General features: G+C 38.3%; 1 protein-coding gene across 5 annotated transcripts in view; it reads right to left on the reverse strand.

Moving 5' to 3' along the window:
• Positions 1 to 2,736: 2,736 nt before the first annotated feature.
• LOC135198540 (rab11 family-interacting protein 1-like) overlaps positions 2,737 to 25,026 on the reverse strand; it is a 93,318-nt gene continuing 71,028 nt past the window's right edge. For all 5 annotated transcript variants that reach the window (XM_064226212.1, XM_064226213.1, XM_064226211.1 and 2 more), the window contains 5 exons: positions 22,701 to 22,809; positions 19,807 to 19,922; positions 19,545 to 19,678; positions 18,801 to 18,955; positions 2,737 to 5,912 (listed from right to left, as the gene is read on the reverse strand). In XM_064226212.1, coding sequence (XP_064082282.1) covers positions 5,894 to 5,912; positions 18,801 to 18,955; positions 19,545 to 19,678; positions 19,807 to 19,922; positions 22,701 to 22,809 — 533 coding nt within the window. In that variant the 3' untranslated portion in view covers positions 2,737 to 5,893. The remainder of the gene's footprint in view (positions 5,913 to 18,800; positions 18,956 to 19,544; positions 19,679 to 19,806; positions 19,923 to 22,700; positions 22,810 to 25,026) is intronic.

Consider the following 25,026-nt stretch of genomic DNA (forward strand, 5'->3'; position numbering starts at 1 on the left):
GCCTAGACAGCAAAGGGACCGTCGGTGTCGTATAATATTTCCTTTGTTTCATCATTGGAGGAGGAATAAGTTTAAATGATCTATTAGATCTTAAGGAATTATCTCTTCCTGCAATCCGTGCGTTTGCGTGTTGTAAAACAGAGTCCGCATGACTTGAACAAGGCAATTCATACGACACCTTGGTATCCTTTTTCAATCCAAATACCATGTCAATCCCCGGAGGAAGCATACTGGCAGGTGTTTCTGTTTTCTGCGAAAGGTTATTGAATTGACGAATCAAATCAATCACCTCCGCATACGAGGCCAAAAACTCTTGGTTTTCTCCTTCCTCCGGCTCTAACATACTGTGCTCCGCCACAGGGGATGTTATCTCACTCCTATCCTCTGACAAACGGCTAGGAATTTCGTGGCCATCTGCCCCTACGGCCGCGGCCTCTTTGATCTCTGATGACTGCCGCCGGCTCGATCCCAAATAGTCAGCAGGAGAACGAGAACGCCTCACTCTTTCTCTGCTCACGGATCTAGAGCGAGAATCTCGTCTAGACCTCCAAGATGAAGGCTCCCTTGAAACTGAGCTAACTTCCTCTCTATTAGGATTGCTATCGTTTCCAACGACCGTCGGAGAATCGGCCTCGATCTTTCATCCAGGCAGACAACGCCTTCCACCAATGTATCAGACGAGGTTGCCAACTTTCTATTCTCCGTTCTTTTAATAAGAGCCTTATCATCCTTTCTCCGTATTTTAAACAGCCTTACAGGCGAAACTGGAACCTGTGTTCTATTCTTTTCTGCACTTTTCGCCCCCAACGTTGATTTTGCCAGCAGCATCGTAGTCTTGCTTACACTCTTTGTAATCTGTACTGGCAACTCCGCTAGTCCATCACCCGTCGCCTCTCTCACTCGTTCAGACTTGCAAACGGCTTCGTCCGCTAGCTTTGCACTTACCAGTCACAGACTTCTCAACTTTCTTGCTGACTGGGATATTACAGTCCTGGTCTGAAGATGAAGATGAAGAAGAATTCACTCTTCTCCTCTTAGCCCGAGGATCAGTCACTAAATCCCGAATCCTCCAACGCTTGACTGGCGCACGCCGTGACATCATCGAACTTAGCGATGACGCCGAGCTAGAGGAAGAAGATGAATCACGCCTTTTCTTTTTGTCTTTCTTAGCAATTCTCTTCTCTATATCCTGTAATTTCTTCATTACAGTGTGTACTGCCGAGTCAGAAAGCGTATTAGGATCCGGATGCAGCGAAGTAGACCGAGAAGCAGTAGTCTGTGATGTCATCGCGTCTGCCATATTGGTGTGTGACGTATGTTGTGATGTCACCAATCTTGTAGGGAAAGACTGTGCGGCTTCTGCTGGCATCCGTACGTTTGCCGCAAAACTACCCCCAACGTTCTGCATCACCGTAAACATAGAATTTGATGGCGTAGCCGCGGCATTATTTCCCATAAATTGCAAGCCAGGGGGATGAGGAACATTCAGCGCTGCCGGACTCTGCTGGAATCGTGACGCCATATAATGCAACAGCAAACCCTCCAAGGTTGGTAGGCCTAGCGCCGCCCACGTATCTTCCATCCTATGCGCGTCAGGAGCCGGCAACTGGAAGAAAGATGGCGATGCTCCCCCCCCTCCCTGCTGGGAACAAAGGAGGGTACATATTACGCATAAAATTAACCAAAACCCCTCCTGAAGTTTCCGATAACGAATCACTAGGAGAAACCGATGGGGTATGGGACAAATCAAAAGCAGGTGGCGAAACATATGGAGCAGTCTGGTTTATTGCCGATACAAAAGAAGCCAGCAAGGCTTGGTCATCCAAAGATGGCGTCACCTCCTTCCTTTGTACTGGCCTCTCTCATAAAACTTTTTCCACTGTTCCATCGACCAACCCCGACAAACAGAACACGGATTAGTAATTGTACATACATTTTCCCTGCACCTACTACACGTTGGATGAGGATCCGTCGACACCGAAGTTAGGAATCTAGAACACGGAAAGCCACTGACTCCAGGGCATTTCCTTTGTCTCCTCTTCGAAACGGCAGGCAGAAGATCCCGATGGTGAAGCGAAAATTTCCATCTTACCACTTATACACTCTTACCGATCACACTCACACTAAGCACACTCAGAGAAAGAAAAAGTAATAAGAAAAATGAAAATGAAATGGATAAAAACGGGCAAACTGAAAACCAGCTTTAAATCAGATAAACAGTAAACACGTCCTATCTTAAAGGCAGTAGGAAAATAACTGGTGGGTCACAGGACGCCAAGGGCATTCTGGGTATACATGCCCCGTGACTTGGTAGAGATGCCGATAGTCCCTGGATCTTACAAGTTTAATTTTAATTCTACCGATTTCCAGCTTGTCGCTAGTAAATCCTAATGTTAAGACCAAAGGTTTGTTCCGTATATGAACAAACAAAGATTGTAAAGCAAGGAATCTTCATCTGGCAACTCTTGTATACGAGGTGGATGCTGGTCACCGACCGGGACCGGGCTTGGAACCTCGTGACACACTAGTGTTTCTTTAACCGCCTTGGAGAGGTGACTTTCACTTTGTTCTCCTCCCCCTAAGCCGTTTTTTTTTTTACCTCGGTCTGTGGCTTTATCAAGCTCAGAAGTTCCGTGGATGTCACATTTATTGTTAGGCTAAACTTAGAGACACTGTTACTATTCATAAAAATCTAAAACATTTTCATGGAAAAGGTCTGAGTAATAAAACTAAAGCAAAAATTACAATTTTATTAGTTATAATAACTTCAGCAAAGGAGAATGCAAAAATTAGTTACTTCAGATTATCATCATTCTTCTCACAGAACCTTTAACCATCAGTTAAGTTAAAAATGTCAACTATTCAATGCCAACCTATTTACCACAGTAAAACCAAATTTCTCTGAAAAGCAAATTCTGTTTCACTGAATACATACCAGAGGTTCATTGTGGCCTATTATTGCAATTTGAAAGGTAAACACCTAACTTGTGTAAGAAAAAAGTATTAGTCTCTTGAGTCCAGGCCAGTAAGGTCTACATCCTCTTTCTCACCTGTCCAGCTTTACTCTTGTGGGCAAGTTCTGCACCCAATAAAGGAACCCAGGAACTTGTAAAAATGTTCACTCTATAACAAAGTTTTCACAAAAATCCTAAGATGCTCATTTGAAAATATACAAACTGGTGCTTCATTGAAACTGATAACTTACTATGCGGGAAGACAGCAGAATAAGGGGGAGCCCTTCTATTTGGCAATGACACTTGTGAAAAAGAAAACTGGCTAGTAAGATTAAAAGTGACAGTACAAATTCCCATTTGAAGAGTGTCCCAAGTGACAGTCTTTTGAAGGTACCACTGTAAGTATGAGAGGTTAATTATCTAGCGATTGGAATAAATTACCCAACTATTCCAATTACTTACACACATTAACCTAATATTTTCAAGATATGTTTGAACAAGACTGACAAAAAGCAGAATTCATGCACTGTAACCTTAACCTTGGCATAAGCAGAAGTAGAAACAGTCTTAGCAAAAAGCCTATTAGTTCCTTAATTTACTCACAAATAGAGTAAATCAGAAAGACTGAATTAAAAGAAAACAAGAAGTATAACTTCAATAAAGAGAAAACAAGAATAATAGAAAGGAGTACACCAAACATGTACTACCATGTCAGTGAGGGACTGCCACTAATAAGAGAGCAGTAATTACTCACTTAAAATCATAGTTGCTTTCTTCTTACACAAGTTTATGATAATCAGCTTTCATAGTACTCAAGTAATAGGCTCAAATTAGGTGATGGTATGCATTACTGTATGAACACATTCATACTACAAATAAAAGATATTTCATTACAATAAAACAATTCACAAATCTAAGTACAGTACAATGATTACTTGTGAATTCCTAGTAATGAAGAGGTACAATGAAGGCACACACGTCCTTAAATTCTATAAAATAAAATTTGGAAAATCCAACAACTATGTAAAGTTATTCAACATATAAAGGGAAATGACTAAGGCACTTACACTGTCAACATCTATACAAATTTATCAAGAAGTTAATCCCCCTAAAAGTTTTCAACAGGCCTGAAAAAGCGCTTTATGTATGATAAAATACTTCTATAATTTTATGAACAGAGTTCATATCATATACTTAGCCATATAATGTATCAACAAAAGAGGAAATGTTAAAAAACACTGCCCTTCATACATTCTCCTTGCCTAACATGTATCACAGAGGTAATTTCCTGTCACAAAACTTTTTAACAATTTTTTTCCTTCACATGCTTTCTAATTATCACTGGCTTACTTAGTAGGGTTCCCATTCATTCAAATATACATAAATTCATGATCAATGTCCACAAAAATTTATCTTTATCACATTTTTTCACAAAACAATTACATTACCATTTTAAACCTTGTAACAATCACTGTCTTTGCCAAAGCACAAGCCAACATTACTGTTAGAAGTTTGATTTAACCCTACTATCTCCTAAATATAAAAAATGACAAAGGTATCTTACTTTGTTATATCTGGCCATTAATTACTTTTGTGCACATAAAAGGGTCAGATTTTAGAATAATTAAAATTCTCAATTTCCAATTTTGCTGATGTTATTCTTACAAAATTTAAGATCTTAATACATAAATTTTTAAACTAGAAATGTTTCACTTTCAGCTTGTACACCACATCCACAGTACCTGCAGATATTTTGAAACCACATCAGATACTGAACCCTTGGCTATTGGTTTAAAACAACTGCAATAAGTAATCTGACATGCAACAAATTGACCAAACATAAATGAAAATATTAATGACTATACATTTAACTATTGTCACCAAAAAAAGGATGTGGTTATAAGAATATATATATATAATATATATACATACTCTAATTATACTGCACCAAAAGTTCTGGCACCATTAGCTTGTGGAATAAAAAAAACAAAACTGCTTTTTCTCATCCAAAATTGCTACATGAAACACTTCAATTTTTGGCAGTGCTGCAATTAACTACGGTTGGTTATATTTAAAAATAAACCAGATACATCACAAATGTTCCAATTACATTTACACTAACACAAATTAAACCTATAATGAAAGCAATCCCTAAAAAAATAACTAAATGGAAAGCAATCAAACAGGCTAATATAGTGTGAGAAAATGTATATTGTATGTAGTGTATATTCAACCAACAGTATTAAATGTACTGCACAAAACCTTGAATTAAATAGATTAATAAAATTTCACCATCATATAAAAATAACTTTACAAATTAAAAGGAAAACTTGGCAACAGCAAAGTACTTCTCATGAAGTTGAAAATGATGTTCCTCAAATAACTTTAAAGCATATTAACACAGTTTATAACTGTATTTATGAAACACTTATGCAGCTGCTGCATGCAAAATGAGTCTTTTCCATAAGCTAAAAGGCTTTTTACAGACTCTAAAGCAGCTTAACTTGGCATCAAGGAAAAAATTCAAAGGGTCAAGCATTGTGACCAATCACTTCAATTTACATTGACGAACATGGGCTGTGCAAATTGCTTAACTATTATCACAACAAAGGAAACTCATACGCCCTGGAATCCTCATAAATCACCATATTTTATTTCTTTAGCTACACATATTGTTTGTGGGATGGCCAATATCTCAGGAAAATCTGACTCGCGGTAACCATACCATTTAAGCAACTAAATATTGGTGGTAATACCTGAAATAATGTACTTATCTAAGCCAGTCTAATTGTGGCAGGTATCACAAATACAAAGGCAAAAACATATACTAATACGAATACTTGTCTTCTGAAAGTATAACTAACCCCTTGCTTCATTAGAATTGAAGAACTTTTGGTCATTGTAGTTTTCACAAACACACTTGAAAGAGTTTGGCAGCATCAGTATGGACTAAAGACTCTGAAAGGCAGTATCTTTTATTAGTATTTTAAAAAGTAAATAGAAACAGCATACATATATCCAGCACTATTAATACTAAGATCTTGTCTTGTGTTTTGTAGACAAGAAGTTAGGCTAGCCTCAAATTATCTACGTATAGACATTTTGTAAACAAGAAGTTAGGCCACCCTCAAATTATCCATCAATGTTAAACAGATCATTCCATTAAAAGTTTCAATAATAAAATTGTCTAATATTATTACCTTTGAGGGCTAACAGCAGCTATGCTATCAAAATAATGGAGTACAGTAAATATAACTGAACTTACTAACTGAATTTACATACTATCTAAGCAATTGTATGTATGTCCATCTGTTTAGTTTGCTTACTCTTTTTCTCTCGTGTTATAATTTTATTACATTTAAATAGTTAATATCCCTTAACAAATGTGATTACTAATGTAATATCAGTAAATATACATGTATATTTTTCAGTCAGTCAAAACTGAGGTGGTCATGTAAGCATAGGAAGAAAAGGGAGTTGACTCAGTTTACATCAGTATCAGTGTCCACTGTCACATCTGTGACCATGCAACATCATTTATTCGCCTCCACAAGGACTCTGAACCATTCCATCTCAAGAGAAGACTCAGACAAGGTAACACAAGCTCACCCAAACTGTCTACTGCCTGCCTGAAGAGAGTTTTCAAATAACTCAAGTGGCAAGAAAAAGAAGTAAGAATAGATGGAGAATACCTAAGCCACCTTAGATTTGCTGATGGCATCATTATCGTTACTTCCACCAAAGAAAAGCTTCAACAAATATTCACCGAGCTAAATGAAGCAAGCAAATCAGTAGGCCTCCACATGAACTTCCATAAGACCAAAGTCATCAGCAATAAATAGACTGAAAATGCAGATGACATACTTGAAAATGAAAACAAACAAATTGAGGAAGTGGACCACTAAATCTCCTTGAACAACGAGAGCAAAATAAAAAGAAAAACCATCGGTTGGCAGGCATTTGGAAGAGCCAGTACAGTGATGTTTTTAAGATGATTTCTATAATCTTAAAGGGAAAGTTTGTGAACAGTGTATCCTCCCCACTGTCACCTATGGGGCCGAAACTTGGAATCTAACAGAAAAGCTTTCCCTTAAATTGCGAACAATGCAGAGGGCACGTGAGAGAATTATGCTAGATCTAACTTGGAAGGATAGAAAAACAGCTGAATGGACACGTCAATTAACTATATCTTAGAAAAACTGCTAAATGGATGTCAAAAAACTAAAGGATATTCTTGAAATCATCAGTGAGCTCAAGGGGAACTGGGCAGGGGACATTGCCAGGATGACAGACAACAGATTGACATCACTAACAACCTTCTAGACGCTAATACACAAGAAATCGATGGAAAACAAAAACAAAAACGCGAGAGAGATGGCTTAAACCAACATAAACAACAGTGGCACGGAGCAACGGAGGAAAGAAATCTATGGAGGAATCTGTGGAAGGCCCACATCCTACAAAGGACTTTTTAGGGCTCTCTCTCTCTCTCTCTCTCTCTCTCTCTCTCTCTCTCTCTCTCTCTCTCTCTCTCTCTCTCTCTCTCTCTCTCTTTATAGTGGATAAAGTAGGAAGATGGTTAAAAGAATTTTTGCACAACAGAAAACAGTTATTGCAAACGATGAGAAATCAGATGAAGCTAAGGTAATATCCGGTATGCCACAAGGTACAGTGTTAGCTGCATTACTGTTTGTTATTATGATTGCAGACATAGACAGTAATGCTAAGGACTCGGTAGTGAGTAGTTTCGCCGATGACACAAGAATAAGTAGAGAAATTACTTGTGATGAAGATAGGAACACGCTACAAAGAGACCTTAACAAAGTATGTGATTGGGCAGAGGTAAATAGGATGGTATTTAACTCTGATGAATTTGAATCAATAAATTATGGAGACAGGAACAGGAAAGCTAATATGCGTTATAGGGGAACCATAATAATGAAGAATCCAATCCCAAATAACGGAAGCAGTTAAAGACCTTGGTGTGATGTTGAATAGGAACATGTTATGCAATGATCAAATAGCAATTCTATTGGCAAAATGTAAGCAAAAATGGGAATGTTGCTACGGCACTTCAAAACAAGAAAAGCTGAACACATGATTATGCTTTATAAAACATGTTCATAGTCCACTTGAATATTGCAATATGATATGGTACCCACACTATCAAAAGGATATTGCACAAATAGAGAGTGTACAAAGGTCCTTTACAGCTAGAACAGAAAAAGTTAAGGATCTTGACTACTGGGAAAGACTACAATCCTTAAAATTAATAGTCTAGAAAGGAGAAGAGAACGCTACATGATAATTCAGGCATGGAAACAGATAGAAGGAATTGCCAAAAACATCATGGAGCTAAAAATATCAGAAAGAGCAAGCAGAGGTAGATTAATAGTGCCCAAAACTATACCAGGAAAAATAAGGAAAGCACACTTGACATTAATCCACTACGCACCAGCATCGACAATGCAGCGTCTATTCAATGCGTTGCCAGCTCATCTGAGGAATATATCAGGAGTGAGCGTAGATGTGTTTAAGAATAAGCTCGACAAATATCTAAGCTGCATCCCAGACCATCCAAGATTGGAAGATGCAAAATATACCGGAAGATGCACTAGCAACTCTCTGGTAGACATTAGAGGTGCCTCAGACTGAGGGACCTGGGGCAACCCAAACAAGGTGTAAGGTCTGTAAGGTAAGGTCTCTCTCTCTCTCTCTCTCTCTTCTCTCTTCTTCTCCTCGTCTCTCTCTTATCTCTGTCTCTCTCTCATATCTATTATAAAAATTTTTCTATATATATATAATATTAATAATTGTTATTATATATATATTATATATATAAAATATAATATAATATAATATACTATATTAAATCATATATTACTATATTATATATATATATATATATATATATATATATATATATTATATATATATCTTTATAAATATATATATATATATATATAATATATATACAGTATATGTAATCTTGTAAACATATGCAGGCAGAACTACTTGTTCAGCATTTCAATTGGCTAAAGTTTTGCTATGCTATACAGTACTGCATTGTATGTTTTTTTTATGTAATTTATTTGGTAAACATCTCTGAAATTGAATAAGTATATTGTTTTAATTTGGTAGACATTGGTAGCCATCTCTGAAATTGAATAAGTATGATATTGTTAAGATACAATAAAGTTTGTTCATACTTACCTGGCAGATATATATATAGCTGTATTTCTCCGAAGTCCAACAGAAATTTCAAAACTCCCGGCACACGCAGTGGTCGGCCAGGTGGTTAGTACCCATTCCCGCCGCTAGGAGGCGGGAGTCAGGAACCATTCCCATTTTCTATCCAGATTTTCTATTCCCACTGTCTCCTGAGGGGAGGTGGGTGGGTACTTTGATTATATATATCTGCCAGGTAAGTATGAACAAACTTTATTGTATCTTAACAATATCATTTTTGTTCTTCATGAAACTTACCCAGCAGATATATATATAGCTGAATCCCACCTTTGGAGGTGGGGAGGGACAGAAAAGGATTTTAGGAAACACATTGCGTGCAGATGATTGACATCTTGGTTCCTTACCTGTTAGCATAGCTGACTTAGTGATTATTGTCACCCAAGTCTGCTACTGCTTTACTAGAGTCACCAGCAAGGTAGTGACCTATGTAGCTGGCGAGTTCTAGATGATCTGTCAACGGGAGCGTGACCACAATGTGACTAGACCATATTGACCATACCATGAGGGCTAAGAAGTAATATATATCACCACCTGACCAACCTAGCCAAAGTTAAGGATATCTAACTAAGGCTTAAGGATTGAGAAGACCGCCACTGGCGGCCGACCCAATAAACATAATTAACAACTCTTCCTAACCATTTTCTATAGGATAGGATGAGTGATACTTCTTGCCCCCAAGATTGTGTCTGTAGACACGTATGGCCCCAGCGAGCAGCAAATCTTATATGTCGTCTTCACATCCCGCAGGTATTGTGAAATGAACACAAAGTTGCTTCGCTAAAACGTGGCACTCAGGATGATACTGAGTGCCATGCTCTGTTGAAATACTTCCGAGGCCGCACCCTCACCTCGTGAACATTCAGTTAAAAGATTTCAAATCTTTGTCCAAACATGACGAATGAGCTTCTTTAATAGAACTCATCAACAATAACGCCAGGGTGTTCTTCGACCTGGGCAAGTCTGGTCTTTTTACGAAACACCGCAGATTGTCCGAAGGACCTCCACTTTTTTTAGTTTTAACTAGATAAAACTTGAGGGCCCTGACAGGTCACAGGACTCTCTCTGTTTCTTGCCTAATCATCCATAGCACTCCTTGATTTCCAAGCTTCTGGGCCAAGGATTAAACAGGTTTTCATTCTTTGTAAAAACAAAAGGCTTAGAGAACACACCGCATTATGTCCTCTAAAGCCAAAACCTCTGATGATGTATTTAAACCTCACTAAGCGCCTCTTTGTCTTATCTAGAGTGGTTAGAATTTTGGTCACATGCAAAAAGTTACACAGGAAATATTCTGCAATTTCGAGATTTCCACAGACCTCATAGATCGTAAAGGGCTTTGTTGTTTGACAGATCCAAATATCTGAGCGTAAAGGCCGCCAACAACCTACTTCCGTATTCTACAATAGTTTGAGACTGCTAGTACATCCCATTCTTTTTTTTCCGACAGAAAGGGAAGAAGATGGTAATGTAATTCACAAAGGTCGAGGTGGAGGAAAAACCATTCTTCTTGCCCTATCTCCAGAAACGGCCCATTCCGATTGGTACACTGAAAGATAGGCAGAACTGCTTTATCTTGGTAATGACACTAGCCATTTGTCTTGAAAAACCTCTTATTCTGGTCACTTTCTTGACAGTCTGAACGCAGTCAGACTCAGAGCCGAACGGTTTCGAGATACCTCTCGAAGTGAGGCTATTAGAGTAGCCCACGACTTTTGACATACTTCTAAGGAAAGCATACTCAGACGTCAGTAGTTGCTGCCATCGATAGAGAAGCTTTGCACGGACTTCCTTCAATCGTGCAGCTAACCTCTGGAGGATCGATACGTTCCGTGCCCGTGGCCATCAATGGCTCTCTCTTCTCGAGATGTGAGAGAGCTGTGGAATTGTCAGAGTTGATCTGAACCACTCGGCCAAAACTCATTCTTCGAGGAACTGGAGAGTCAACCAAATTGCTTCCAATTCTTTTAGATTATGTGGCAGGACCTCTGAACCTCTGTCAGGATGCCTGGCACCATCTCGCTATCACCTGAGGTGATCATTGAACTACTGAGAGATGTTCAGAATCATTACTCGATCTTTGATGTTACTTCAGTTTTCCGGAAGTACAAAACTGTAGAGGTCTGAATTGCAGTCCTTTCAAGGAAAAGAAGCTTCTTCAGCGAGGAAATGGTCCCCAGCAGATTCATCCATTACCTCTCTTAAGCATGCTTCCTTCCCTAAGAAGGCTGCGCTCTTCATAATTAGGAGAGCATTATTATAATGCTATGCTGCGGTAAACTCGCACAGAATTCTGTTACAGTGCAGTAAACAGCACCAAAAAGTCTATATGATATCTCTGTTAAAAATTGTTTCGCAAACGAAGGCAATGTTTATTCAATGCATGTTAGAATCTCCCTCAATCCTAGGCAAAGTCCGTGATTGTAGTGCAGAGATACGGTTCGTCAATCAATCCCGCGGGAGAGAGAGACTTAAACGACCGCGCATAACAGCAAGCTAGCTGATACTGAGTTGGTGTACAGTTACAGCAGCTTACGTTCACCTTCTCGCAGTATTATGCCTGAGTTGCCAGCTACTCCATATTACGAAGGAATAGATTTTTCATTATTTGAACAGCACGAAACTCTCAAGTTGGCATATTTAACCGAGACAGAATCCGCTAAATACAGAAGCTGATTTTGTGTTGTCATAACACTACGCTTAAATAACCAAAAGCTAAATCGGAAACTCCTGGAAGGTTGCAGGGAGTACCGATTAAATATACTGCGTCATCTACAACGACAGCAGCTATCAATGGTCGTCTCGCACTACTCTGCCTGAGTTACCAGCTACTCTATTCTACGAAGGAATAGGTCTGTTACTAATATCGATTAGAAGAGAATTCTCAAGCAGGCATATTTAAGCGAAACCGAATACGCTAGATGCAGAAGCTGAGTTGGTGTTTTATTGTAACAATACATTTTAGCGTTGTCCTTACACCGGAAACTCCTGGAAGTTTGCAGGAAGGACCGATTAAGTACACTTAGAATACGAGTCCTTTCGGTTACTATCCGTATCAGTAATTACGATGTGCGTATATGACTTGATCCATACAGTAGTAATATAACGCAAAGATAAAATACATAAGTATTGTAATCACTTGGACAGCTAATTCTCTATTACATTCTTTCTTCTGCAAGGAAGAGAGAGAGTGAAAATACACTGTATTCGTTCTTCCAAACAAACGAATTAAAATTATTCGAGGAATCTTCTCAAGTGAAAACTGAGGACCGAAAATGACAGTTCAAACTTCTTAGGTTATTGTACCTAAACTTCATTCTATTTCGTGGAAGAGAGACTGACTAATGAATGAGAGCTCTTCCGATGGTAGTCCATTTCATCAGGAGTTCACGCAACTTTTGTTGACGAAAGGAGAGACCTCCTTGGAGCGTCGACCAGACTGGAAAAGTCACCTTATTCCGATGCGAGAATTCTTACACCGATATGTTTATTTGTATCCCACCCAATGCCTGCCTTGCCGCATAGTCTTGACAGAGGCTGGGCAAAAGAAGTCTTTCTTTGCGCTTTTCTCGACTCCATCCAATCTTGAACCTCTTTTAAAAGCTATTTTCGTTGAAAGAGACTTCTTCATTTTAACAATTATATTGTTAAGATACAATAAAGTTTGTTCATACTTACCCAGCAGATAAATATATATATAGCTGTATTTCAGAGAAACACAGTTATACATACATCCGCCGGGCAAGTTATATGAACAAACCAGGAATCTTGTCGGTTTTTGATAACGAAAACTGAGAAGGAGGATAGCGAGGAGCCACAGGTTGGAATTCGCCTCCAACTGAAGCTCGAAGCAAAAGAACCAATACCTGATAATCAGACGAAGCTGACGTAAAAGGTGGTCCTCGTCAGTTTCTTCTGACATCCTACTAAGTCGTCCTTCTTCTATATGAGCGGCAGAGGGGACTCCCGAAGACGGTGATATAAGTCCTTTCGATTCAATCCTTGATGAAGATTGCTGTTGTGACGTAATAGGTGCTTTCTGAATATTAGTCACTAAAAATTCCGATATAGAGGTAATAATTTCTTGCACTCTCGATGGGAGTCTCTACGAAAGTCAGATTGTCGACGAGCTTGCAGACAAATATCACGTTGTGATCCTGATGAATGTCCACAAAACGTCCATTCGAGCGTCACGCTCAACATCCATCCGAGCGTCACGCTCAGCGTCCAGCCGAGCGTCACGCTTGACATCCAGCTGAGCGCCACGCTCGGCGTCCAGCCGAGCGTCATGCTTGGTGTCTAAATAAGCGTCCAGCTTAGCATCTATAGAAACGTCACGCTTGTAAACACCACGCTCCCTCAGGGTCAAACTAGGAGCGTCGAGTATCTCAGCTTGCAACACACCTTGGTTTGCAACAAAAATAACGTCAGTTTACGGATAAAGAGAGACCCTATAATAAGAGAGGGGAACCCCTTGAATAGTAGGGAGAGCTTTCTTCCTCTCGATATAAGAATCTTAAGGAGGAAGTTTCTCATGTTTTTTACATAACAGCAGGTGAGATGCACTAATCTAGAAGGCGTAGCAACCGGTGAAAGAGAAGAGCGATCCGCAGTTGCGGGAGACCGCTTAGATCTTTTAATGGCAATATATCATCTTTTCTTCTAGGACGCGGTTCTGCCTGTCTCCCAGTCGGCAACGAAGCAAGTCGATGTTGCATCAAACGGATGGCCCTCTTTTCTAGAATGTTCCTTTTCAGGTGAAAAGCTGATACTATGAGAAGGAGAGGAGCGAGAGAAAGCCCTATTCCTTCTCACCTGTCCCTTCACAGCTCTATTCTTGGAGCGACAGGGGGTTCAAAGACGTCATCGTCTGATGACGTCCTGGTTCTCTTTTGAGGCATCCATGCAGCAAAACTCTCAGGTGACGACCGCAAAGCACCAAAAGAGAAAGGACGTGAAGCGTCCTCTTCCCTGAGATCAAAGACACAGGCCTCCCGTGCGACATCTTGCGTCTTTGATTTTTTTTTTTTTTTTTTTTTTTTTTCTTTGCGGCGGAGAGTAGTCACGTATAAAGGCGAAGCCCGTAAAGCAGAAGGAGAGCAAAGAGGCTCTGCGTACTCCTCTAAGAAACTACTGACGATGGCCACCTGTGCGACATCTAACGTCTTTGTTCTTTTCAGAGGACATGAGCGTCTTCTCATGCTCCAACTACCGTTCGGGGAGGACGCCTACAAAGGCGAAGACCGTAAAGCAGAAGGAGCGCAAAGAGGCTCTGCGTGCTCCTCTAAGAAACTACTGACGATGGCCGTGCTGTGCGACATCTAACGTCTTTGTTCTTTCAGAGGACGTGAGCGTCTTCTCATGCTCCAACTACTGTTTGGGGAGGACGCTAATAAAGGCGAAGCCCGTACAGCAGAAGGAGCGCAAAGAGGCTCTGCGTGCTCCTCCAAGAAACTACTGACGATGGCCGCCTGTGCGACATCTAACGTCTTTGTTCTCTTCAGAGGACGCGAGCGTCTTCTCATGCTCCAACTACTGTTCGGGGAGGACGCCTCTAAGACGAAAATCCCTCACGGAGGGAACGCGCACGAACACACTCTTTTGCAGCCTGTGGCTCGTACAGGTTCTGCTAAAGGGACGCCAGATCAATGTGGAGACCCCGTAAACCTCCTTCGGCTTTCGACATGCCCTCTCCCTGGTCCTGGGAGTCCGACAGAGGTCCAGGCCTAGAGGTATTATAGGGCCAATCTGACGCTCCCTCTCAACGAGAGAGAGGACGTGAAGCGTCCTCTTCTCTAAAGCTTCTTTTTAGAGGGCGCGAGTCCTTCCCAGAGCTCCAACCCCTGTGCGGGGAGGACGCCTCGGAGGACGAGAAGCAATCTTTCATGATCCGTTCTCGTGCACTATTTTTTGGCAGCCTGGGGATCGTCTACAGGTTCTGCCGAAGGGACGCCAGATCGGTGGGGGTTCCCCGTAACCCTCCTGCGGCTTTCGACATGTCCGTCTTCCTGGGCTTGGAAGTTCGACAGAGGTCCAGGCCTAGAGGCATTATAGGGCCGATCTGACGCCCCCTCCACAACACTGGGGGCACTACACTTCACAACACTGATTGGAGAGCGAGCACTTTAGATTCCAAATTACGAATGAATCCACAATAACAGAAAAGGGCATTCTTTCGTAGACATAGCCTAATGGCTCGTAGGCCAAACTACAGGGTTAGGCAAAACAAAGTCTACAGAAAGGTTAGTAGGTTCATTACCCTGACTTCTGTTTACTAATGCAGTTTCTTGAGGAAGACCCCGTGATTCAATCCCGCTCTAATTTGCGTACATACGAATCATCTGTCTTCCCTTCGGAATCAGTCAAACTCTCACACGTCTTACATCGATTTTTCAATAAAGAAAAAACGTTCTCAACCCCGGTGCATACCAAATGAGGAATTACCGACACTTTCGGTAGCCTCACCTTACTTGTGCAGACAACACAGTCTGAAACTAGCCGAACTAGATTCAGACAAGTTAAACAAAGGTTAATTAAATTACGATAGCGTATGCCTAGCCACACATCCAAGTCAATCATTCAAAAGATAATTAGGATACTTAAGCGGCAATGGAGAATCAAAATCCTGGTCGGAGGTAATGAAAACAGGTGTTTTCATTACGAGCGACAGAAAAAATCTGAATAGAAAATGGGAATGGTTCCTGACTCCCTCCTCCCAGCGGCGGGAATGGGTACTAACCACCTGGACGACCACTGCGTGTGCCAGGAGTTTTGAAATTTCTGTCGGACTTCGGAGAAATACAGCTATATATATATCTGCTGGGTAAGTTTCATGAACAAAAAATTGTTTTAAATTGAATAATAATTACATCATACTAATTACTTTTATGAATCACCAAAAGCTCTCTAGCTATGCTATTTAGCTTCAGCATATCATGTAGGCTTTGTGTAAAACTTCGTTACTTGATTTATGTTTTCTTCTTTATCATATGGCTTAAGAGTAGGGAAGCTTGAGCATTCAATTTGCTTATGAGGTAGAGAATGGTTATCCTTTCCATTCCTACTTTAATCAATGAAATATTAAATTTGTCATTCCTACTTTAATTAATGAATAATAAAATTTGTATGTGGATGGATCATCCCAAAAAGACCCTACCAAGGAAGGAACATCACAGCTATTCTCCAGTAAATATCTGCCTTGAATATACACCTTAACTTCTTAGCCTCATTGCCTTAAGGGTCATCAGACCATCAAGATCAGAACAAGCACTAAAGGGGAAGTTTGAATTTCTTTTTCTTCAGGTAGAAGCATGTTGTCAAACTGCACCCACCCCCAACCTCTTCTACACATTCCTGTTCTAAGAGTAATACAAACCACATCCAGAAAAATGCTTGTGTTGTAATCAAAGGCCTCACCCTAACAAGAATAATGGAAAATAAGAGTGGGATGGAAAAAAAAGGTGCAAAAACCTGAAAAATTTAATTATGAGCACCTAACATGTTCCAAGTTAGGATTACGATATAGGTTGTTGCTCTCAAAGCTTACACCAAATGATGAACAGCTAAGAATGTCCAGGCAGATACTTTTTAGTTATATTTAGCTCTTGGAACACACTACATTTCCTCCAGTAAAAAACTGAATACAGTACACATAGCTACACTTGGCTTTGCATATTAAGCAGGTACAGTACTTAAAAATGACCAGAAAATGTAGTTTTTGAGCTGAACAAAGGTAGTGAAAAAACATTAAAGGTGAAACTTGAATTTCTTCAAGGATCATGTAAAAATTCCAATTCTTCCAATATAGATAATTATCTATGCTGAGTGAAAATCAGACTCATAAAATAGCAAACAATAAATGTAGTGAATCAAAGGAAAGGTTTTACTGTATTAAAAACATCACATACTTCAAAAAGAAATTCTGGGTGTGCACAGCAATACATACAGGAGGATGACGCTACAAAGAATTGGTTCATAGGCATCTGATATCAGAGTTTAGTGTGAAAGTTAGCTACCTACCCAAGTTCCTGGGGTAGAATTGGCCAACCTAGCAGACTACTTATGACTGATTTCATAAAGTGTGTTGTATTATTGGCACTAACTTTAAAAACATTTAGCAGAGGCTCTTCAGTGAAATACTTTCCTCACTAAAGTTGCAAATTCTAACGTGAATCACAATTCAAAATTAACATTACAGCTGACCCTCACAACTCATGGGTTTTGTACTCTGATTAAAATGTGATTACTAGCAGAATTTTCATGAAGATCTAAGGTTTGCAGCCATTCCAGTAATGCTACAGATGACTCACCAAAAGTAGAAATGTACAGAAAATTTAAAGAATTGAGTAGGCCAATAATTCATAAAATAAACATACACATTAATCTTTTTTATCAAATACAGTATTGCTGTATACTATTCACAAATTAGTTTTATTATGTCAAAACCAGATAAAAGATCACATCTAATCTAAACACCATTTAACCCCCCTCTACCTCTAACTTCTACCATCACAAAAGCTCCTAGACCAGCCACTCCTCCTTATACACAAGATAATGACAAAAAGGGTGAATATCATGATGATATTCACACTTCCACTCATAGAATGAATTATAATCCACTTATAGAATAAATTATAAAAATACTGTGCATTTTTTATATTAAACTATTGTCTGGTGTGTGTAATAACTGTATGGCCATAGCTACATCTGGCTGTTTGTGTTACATAATCATCACAAGCATACAATGTCGCCAAATTAAAGTGTAAAACACTTAAATGAAAGTGAATATGTACTATAAGCATATCTTTGCTTATGTATAACATGAGTGTTATTTTAAAGATTACAGAACAGTAATATTATTTCAAAAGATACTCCTCCATAAATTTAATAACATATACAACATAAAAATAAACTACATATACAGAATTGTATGTATACTACTCTTCTATAAATTTAATAACATATACAACATGAAAAATTGATGGCCAACATACGCTGTACAGTGTTAGGACTTGAGGTTGGGAGGTCAAGGAGTTCTTCAGAAAAGCTGTTAATGTTTTTAGGGGTTTAAATCATTAACCCCTGAAAAAACTACTAAATCCAAAACAAAAGACATTAATCTGTGTAATCTTTAAATATACCTCGGTGCAATCCTAACATGAAGCATTTGTTTGAGCATGACGACACAAAATACATTATAATCTGACACAAATGACATCGGAAGCAGACTTGAAAAAACTGAACACAGTAATCAATATGACAAATGCTACTTTGGATTTGTGTTTTAAAATATCCCTAAAAAGAAAAATATAAAGGCAACATGCAGTGATCTAAGGGTAAAAAAAAAATACCTCATATTACCTGACTCCGATTTGCTAGAGGAAAAAGACCAAATATCAGTCACTGCAGTTGCCAAAGAGGAAGCCAAAACCATGATAATATCTCACTATTAAACACTTGAGTCACAATATTGACCACCTTTCAATATTACAATAATTATTCGACAAACCATCTAGAATTACTTGAAACACTAACACAATTGAAATAGTTTTCAAAAATCTATTATGTGAAATTAACTGGCAAAACCAAGAAAGCACTTACTTTATTTTCTTCTTTGTGATAGGAGCTTGCAATAACTGCGGTGTGGTTTCCATAACTCTTAACAACAACCCATCAATATAGTCTTCTAAATCTCGAGTGTGGCGAGCATTTTTTTCCATATTGGCTTGTAAGGTGACAATCATTTCAAGTAAGTCCTGAAAATGAAAATACTAGTTTTTGAAAGATATACAATACACCTTGCAATATTGCAATACACCTTGCAATATTGCTGTCTAATTAAACCAAAACTATATGGAGGTTCCTTCCAATGCCTGAAATTTTTAAAGGCAAACACACACTCTCACCTGCATGGTCATTATTGTCTAGAATAATGAAATAGTATACCATTACTTGAACATCTGCACAGGCAATTATGATTACAACTTTTCTGGTAGTTGTAGTATGGTACAAAGATCAAAATCAAAGTTACAATACAAGTTACACTTGCAAAATGGGTTTCCCTTCAACAACCTTGGCACTAAGATAGTAAAGTTCGAATATTATAGAGACATTGGCTTGCATTTCCTCTATAGAAGAGTTATATTTTCATAACTCAAAATCTTAAAACTGATCAAACCATGCCTTTTGTGTATAGTGTTCTTTCTTTGATAGTACCAAGACTTAAGATTATTTTCCTCTTTAGGAAGTCCAAACTCCAAATCTTTCAAATTTCAACACTATAGGGGAAAGTCATATTATAGGTATTCAAAACAAATGGACTAAAATACAATAAAAAGAAATTACCTCACGGGACTTTCCAGCAAATTTGTCATGTATCTCTTGAGGAAGCCTTGACTGTCTAGTTGGTGGATGGGGAAGCCGATCATTACCACCTTCAACAACTCTGCTGTCCTCTTCACCAATACGTTCTCGACTATCTGAAGTGCAATCACACAAACACATTACAAAACTACTGGTCTTACTTCATCTTACTATATTTCCTTTGCACAGTTCAGACTTTAAATATAAATTCAACAGTATCTCAAAAAGTTAATTTCATACTTACTTCCAAACAATTTTGATTTGAAACCACCACCTTTCCCTCGGCGCTTCTTACCCTCTCCTTCATCTCCATCTTCACGAGACTTCTTACCCAGCCCCAAAGCTTTGATTTCTGGGAACCTATTAGAATAAAAGTAGTATTTCACATAAATTGTAGTCTCCGGTTAATAACATGTAAACCTACCCCTCAAAAAACCAAAACTGTCCTATTCACATCTAAAATCAAAATGATGAAAGTATATGAGTACTTCCTAAATATAGCTATAAAAAAAATTAGTACAGTACATATACATATACAGAAGACTTAGTGTTAATAGACGATGATGATTCCAAAGAAGAGATCACAGATAGGTTTAAAAGATGGCCGAGTGAAATGAAGAGGAGAGAATTGAAAATCAAAAGCAAGCAAGACAAAGCTTTAAGTAATTGAGAAGAAAAATCAAGAAATAAACATTCATCCCTTACTCAGTCCTACATCAATTTAGCTCTAACATCAATCCACTTAACGAAATTGGAACGAAGCTGTGCATCCTCTCTCTATGCACACTTACACATGGAGGTAAACCTTTGCATCAAGTTTGACTGAAATCCATTCATCCATATGGAAGGTCCAAAGAGAAGGTTACGTGAAACAAACACTGGTATATACAGCACATGAATCATCTTTCAAACCACATCTACATATGATCGTCTACCAATGAATGAATGAATTCTGATTGAAATCCATTCAGCTGTGTGGGAGTTACAACAACTATTCAAATATATGATGAAAATGCTAATAAACATCCTCCTTTCATACTCCTCTAACAAAACAGTTTACCTTTGCACAAAGTTTGCCTAAAATTCCTCCATACCTGGTACAGTTGTGATGTCAAGGTAAACATGATAGACAAAAACACAAATTATCTCCCAGCACAACTATGCATGATGGTCTGTCTTGGTACCAAGTTCTACTGAAATCCCTTCAACCATGCTAGAGGAGTTGTAATGACAAGACGAGTGTGACAGTCACATTGATAAACACACAAACATTCTACCTTGAAGCACAGCTTGTATCAAGTCTGACTAAAATCACTTTAACCATGTATGAGTTGGAATGACCAGGTAACTGTGACAGAAAGGAAAATTAGCTCCTCTGACTTTATCAGTAGAGGGCTTAAAATAGATACAACAGCATGACCAAAAGGATGCTGTGAAAGAGGAGCATGGGTAGAACAAAAGGATGCTGCAGAAGAGGTGTACGGATAGAGCAAAACGATGCTGCAGAAGAGGTGCATAATAGACTACAAGGATGTTGCAGAACTGCACAGATAAAATTTAATACAAAGTAGTAAATAAAAAAGGCAGCCACAGGAGATACAGTGGAACCTTGATTTTCGTACGATTCAGTTTTCATAGACTTTTTCCGTCTTAATTTTGTCTCAGGTTTTGTACGTTTCCTTGGATTTCATACACTCAGAAATGCTCCTTCCTGGGCCCACTGTGTGACTAGGTCCCGTACCAGCGCCCAAACAAAGCATCCTGTGTGCTCTCGTGACCCATTCTGCTTTTGTGGTAATTTTTTTTGTGCTTTGTTTTTTCTTTTTAGAGTACAACTGCTAAATAACCCTCATGGGGCCAAAGAAAGTCCCAAGTACCAGCCCTTCTGTAAAAATGGCAAGAAACATTATAGAATTTAAGAAAGAACTTGTAGCAAAGTGTTAGAGGGAGTTGCATGCCGATCACATTATAAATATGCCTACAAGTGCTGCTGTTGGTGAATTTAAGGCCAGCAGAGGCTGGTTTGAAAAATTCAGAAAGCAAATGGCATACATAATTTGCCCACTTCAGTAATTAAGGACATGTTTACAAGTGGAGTGATGTAAAAGATTTTGTGGAGAATTATCATCCCAACAAAGATATAATCCATGTTTCCAACATCTTTAATGACAATGCCATGTTCCACTTAAAGCAAATTTTAAAGAGATGCCAGAAACAAATGTCTCTGGACAGTTTGTTCCCCAACAGGGGTTCAGTGACTCTCAAGCTTGTCCTAGTGCCAGTAAAAACCAGAGGGGAAGTAAACCCAGATAGTGCCAATAAAAAACGGAGAGAAGTAACCCCAGATAGGTCCTTGATAGTACCTGAAATCGTTCTGGAGGGGGATTCCCCTTCCAAACAATAACCTCTCCTCCTCCTTCCCCCTTTTCTCAGTCTTCCATATGCTAACAAGAGTCTTCCATAAAGGTAGAAGTGATGTTAAATGTTCATAATTCATTTATTTTTATTTCTCATTTTTCTGTTTGTAAAACTTTATTTTCTATAAAATGTATTTTTAAAAATATTTTTGCAGGTCTGGAATGCATTAATTGTATTTACATTATTCCTTAAGGGAATTATTGTTTCAGTTTTTCTACGTTTCGGACTTCATGGGAGGTTCTGCAATGGATTAAGTATGAAAAAAACGTTCCACTGTATTCAGACATAACTATGTATAATGTGCTAAGATTCATGCCTGGAGTGTATCAGGAAGCTCATATTACAAATGAGGATGATGCCGAGAGAGACAGTGATCAGAACCTAGAGAACAGATGGTCCCAAGACCAAAATGGTTTGGACTTAAGACCAAAAGGGGTGAGGAGCAGTTAGTCCAAATAGTAGTGTGGAAGTAGCAGGATACAGACTAACACTTAAGTCCATAAAATCATGAAGAGCAAAGGTGACTCCCTAGACCAGAGAATTCAGGAAGGTGCATAAGATAAGAGGATATTAGAGTAGAGAGAACTCAATTTTACCTTTAAAACTAATAAATGGTTAACTTTGATGTAAACATTCATGGTGATAATGATAGTATGTGAACAAAATCTTAAATCATCAAATCATGCATAAGGTGTACAAAAGCCTTAAAAAATGACAAACCTCGAACCATGTTCATCAGTACGTGTAACATCTTGAGTGCTGCTAGACAGAGAAGTATTAAGAGAAGAACGACTGTCACTGCGGTTCACATTCTCCATACTGCCAACCACTGGAATAAAATATTTTGGATGAGCCACTATGCATATCAGCATCATTATACAATTAAGTTCCATTGTCAAAAGCTATTAAGGTACCATATACATTCTTTGTGATGTATGCATCACTGGTATTACCATATAAAATAAATGTTCTCAAAGGTAAGAAGAGCTTAAAAATTTACTGGTAAGTTTCATGCTAAAAGCTTTTAAAGCAGTATTTGATCAAAGAACTTCAAAACAAGCACGCTGCAATCTTTTGTAAAATAATGACACCATAAAAACCATGCTTACAGTGTATACGTACTATAAGCTCTGCAAAGCTGCAAGAATTTAGAAAATCATGCAAAATTTGGAAGCAAAAACAAATAATGCACATGTAATGTAAAACCCTCAACCCAACATGTTCTTACTACTATGCATTAGTAAAGCAAATTCCAAGTAAAATCACAATATACGTATATATATTAAAAAAGGCCTCCACACAAACTAAAATACTAGATTTCCTAAAATGTGTGATACTACAAGTGGCAAGATGCACCAAATAATTAGGTAGATGTTAACATAAAAAAATCTTTAAATTAATATTTAAAAACTGTAATAACTTAACTTTACTAGCAAGTTTTAACTACCAAGTAACCTTTTTTCGCTCTGCAAATTATCCCAATTTATACATTTCAAATACTTGCAGGCATTATTAACAATATGCACAGTACCTAGTTTAGCACAACTTTATACCTATTCAAATATGGAGGAAGTGGTACCTGCCTCCTCAAGTTGTATCAACATAAATCAAGAGCACAAAAGGTATGCTGTTTTTGTCTGTACAACAGTCCATTATGACACTAGGAAACTGCCTACTGGTTATCATCATAATGTAAACAAAAATTATTCAGGGATAATACAAAGACATAGTGTTCATTACAAAATGATAATTTTAGGTATCCTTGTTTGAGGTTCAAAGTGCTTGTGTTTTGTGACTGAGATTTATGAAGGTTGGTAAACTCTGCTCTAAAATTCAGCCCTACAGTATAATATGCATGGTGGCTTCTAAAGCCATTTTTCAGAGGAAAAAATGCATCTTACAATGATAAAAACGGCATATCTTACATAAGTTATCTTCTTACTGTGAGAGCCAATATTCAACTGTATAAATTAATTACTTCTGCAAAAATAGGACCACTTAATCAACAATTTAATAAAAACAAAACCCCTTCCAAAGGTTTTAAAAGCTCATTATACATATAGAGGGCATGAAAATATATAAAAGAAGTGAAAACCGACACATGGGTTTTACTTGCAAAGAAAATATTTTTTAGGATAACATGCACAAATTAAGGAAAAACTGAGCTAGTAACATATCACTGCAGCTCACTAATAATTTATTTTGTTAATTATGAGAACAAAAAATATGTGCGATAGATAACAACTGAACTGAACTGCAATAATCAAATTTTTATCCAAGCAGCAGAAAAAGATAGCATGGATTTCACAAAGGAAGGTCAACCTCAATAAACCTTTCAAAATTCTTCCATAATGTTTGGTACACATGATAAAAGTAGAGAAATATATACACTATCTGGACTTCCAGATGACATTCAACAAAGCGCCAGACGACATTCAACAAAGTGCCAAATAAAAGATTAATGGCTAAAATAAGGAATCAAAGGATCACAGATGTAGTAAGAGAATGGATAGAAAACTGGCTATATAATAACAGAAACCAAAGAGTTTGGCATTAATCTTGACCTAATATCATATGGTGGGCCTAAAGATTTGTTCCTTGGTTCCTTGCTCTTCATCATCTGCATAAAAGATCTGGGCTTATGATGACTAGCAAAACCAGCATGTTTGCTGATAACACAGAAATGGGTATCAGTGTTGATAATATACAACAAAAAAAGAATAGCAAGACCTGGAGGGAAATAGGTGAAATCTAAGTGATGGCAAATACCATTCTCCCTTGATAATTGCAGTCATGCATATAGGTTACAAAAACAAGAATACTACCAAGTATGATCTACTTGGCAGAGATAAGAGCTGTCCTTAAGAGAAAGCCCAGATAATACTATTATATATCAAACATCAATTCATTACCAAGAACTAGGAGACAATACTAACCTTATACAATGCAACAGATAACCCTTTACAGTATGCGGCCAATTCTTCGCGCCATCCCAGAGGAAAGACAGACATATTAGAAGCAGTACAGGCAACCAAACTAACGCCAA

Source organism: Macrobrachium nipponense, chromosome 22 (genome assembly GCF_015104395.2).
Source record: "Macrobrachium nipponense isolate FS-2020 chromosome 22, ASM1510439v2, whole genome shotgun sequence".
Lineage (NCBI taxonomy): Eukaryota > Metazoa > Arthropoda > Malacostraca > Decapoda > Palaemonidae > Macrobrachium > Macrobrachium nipponense.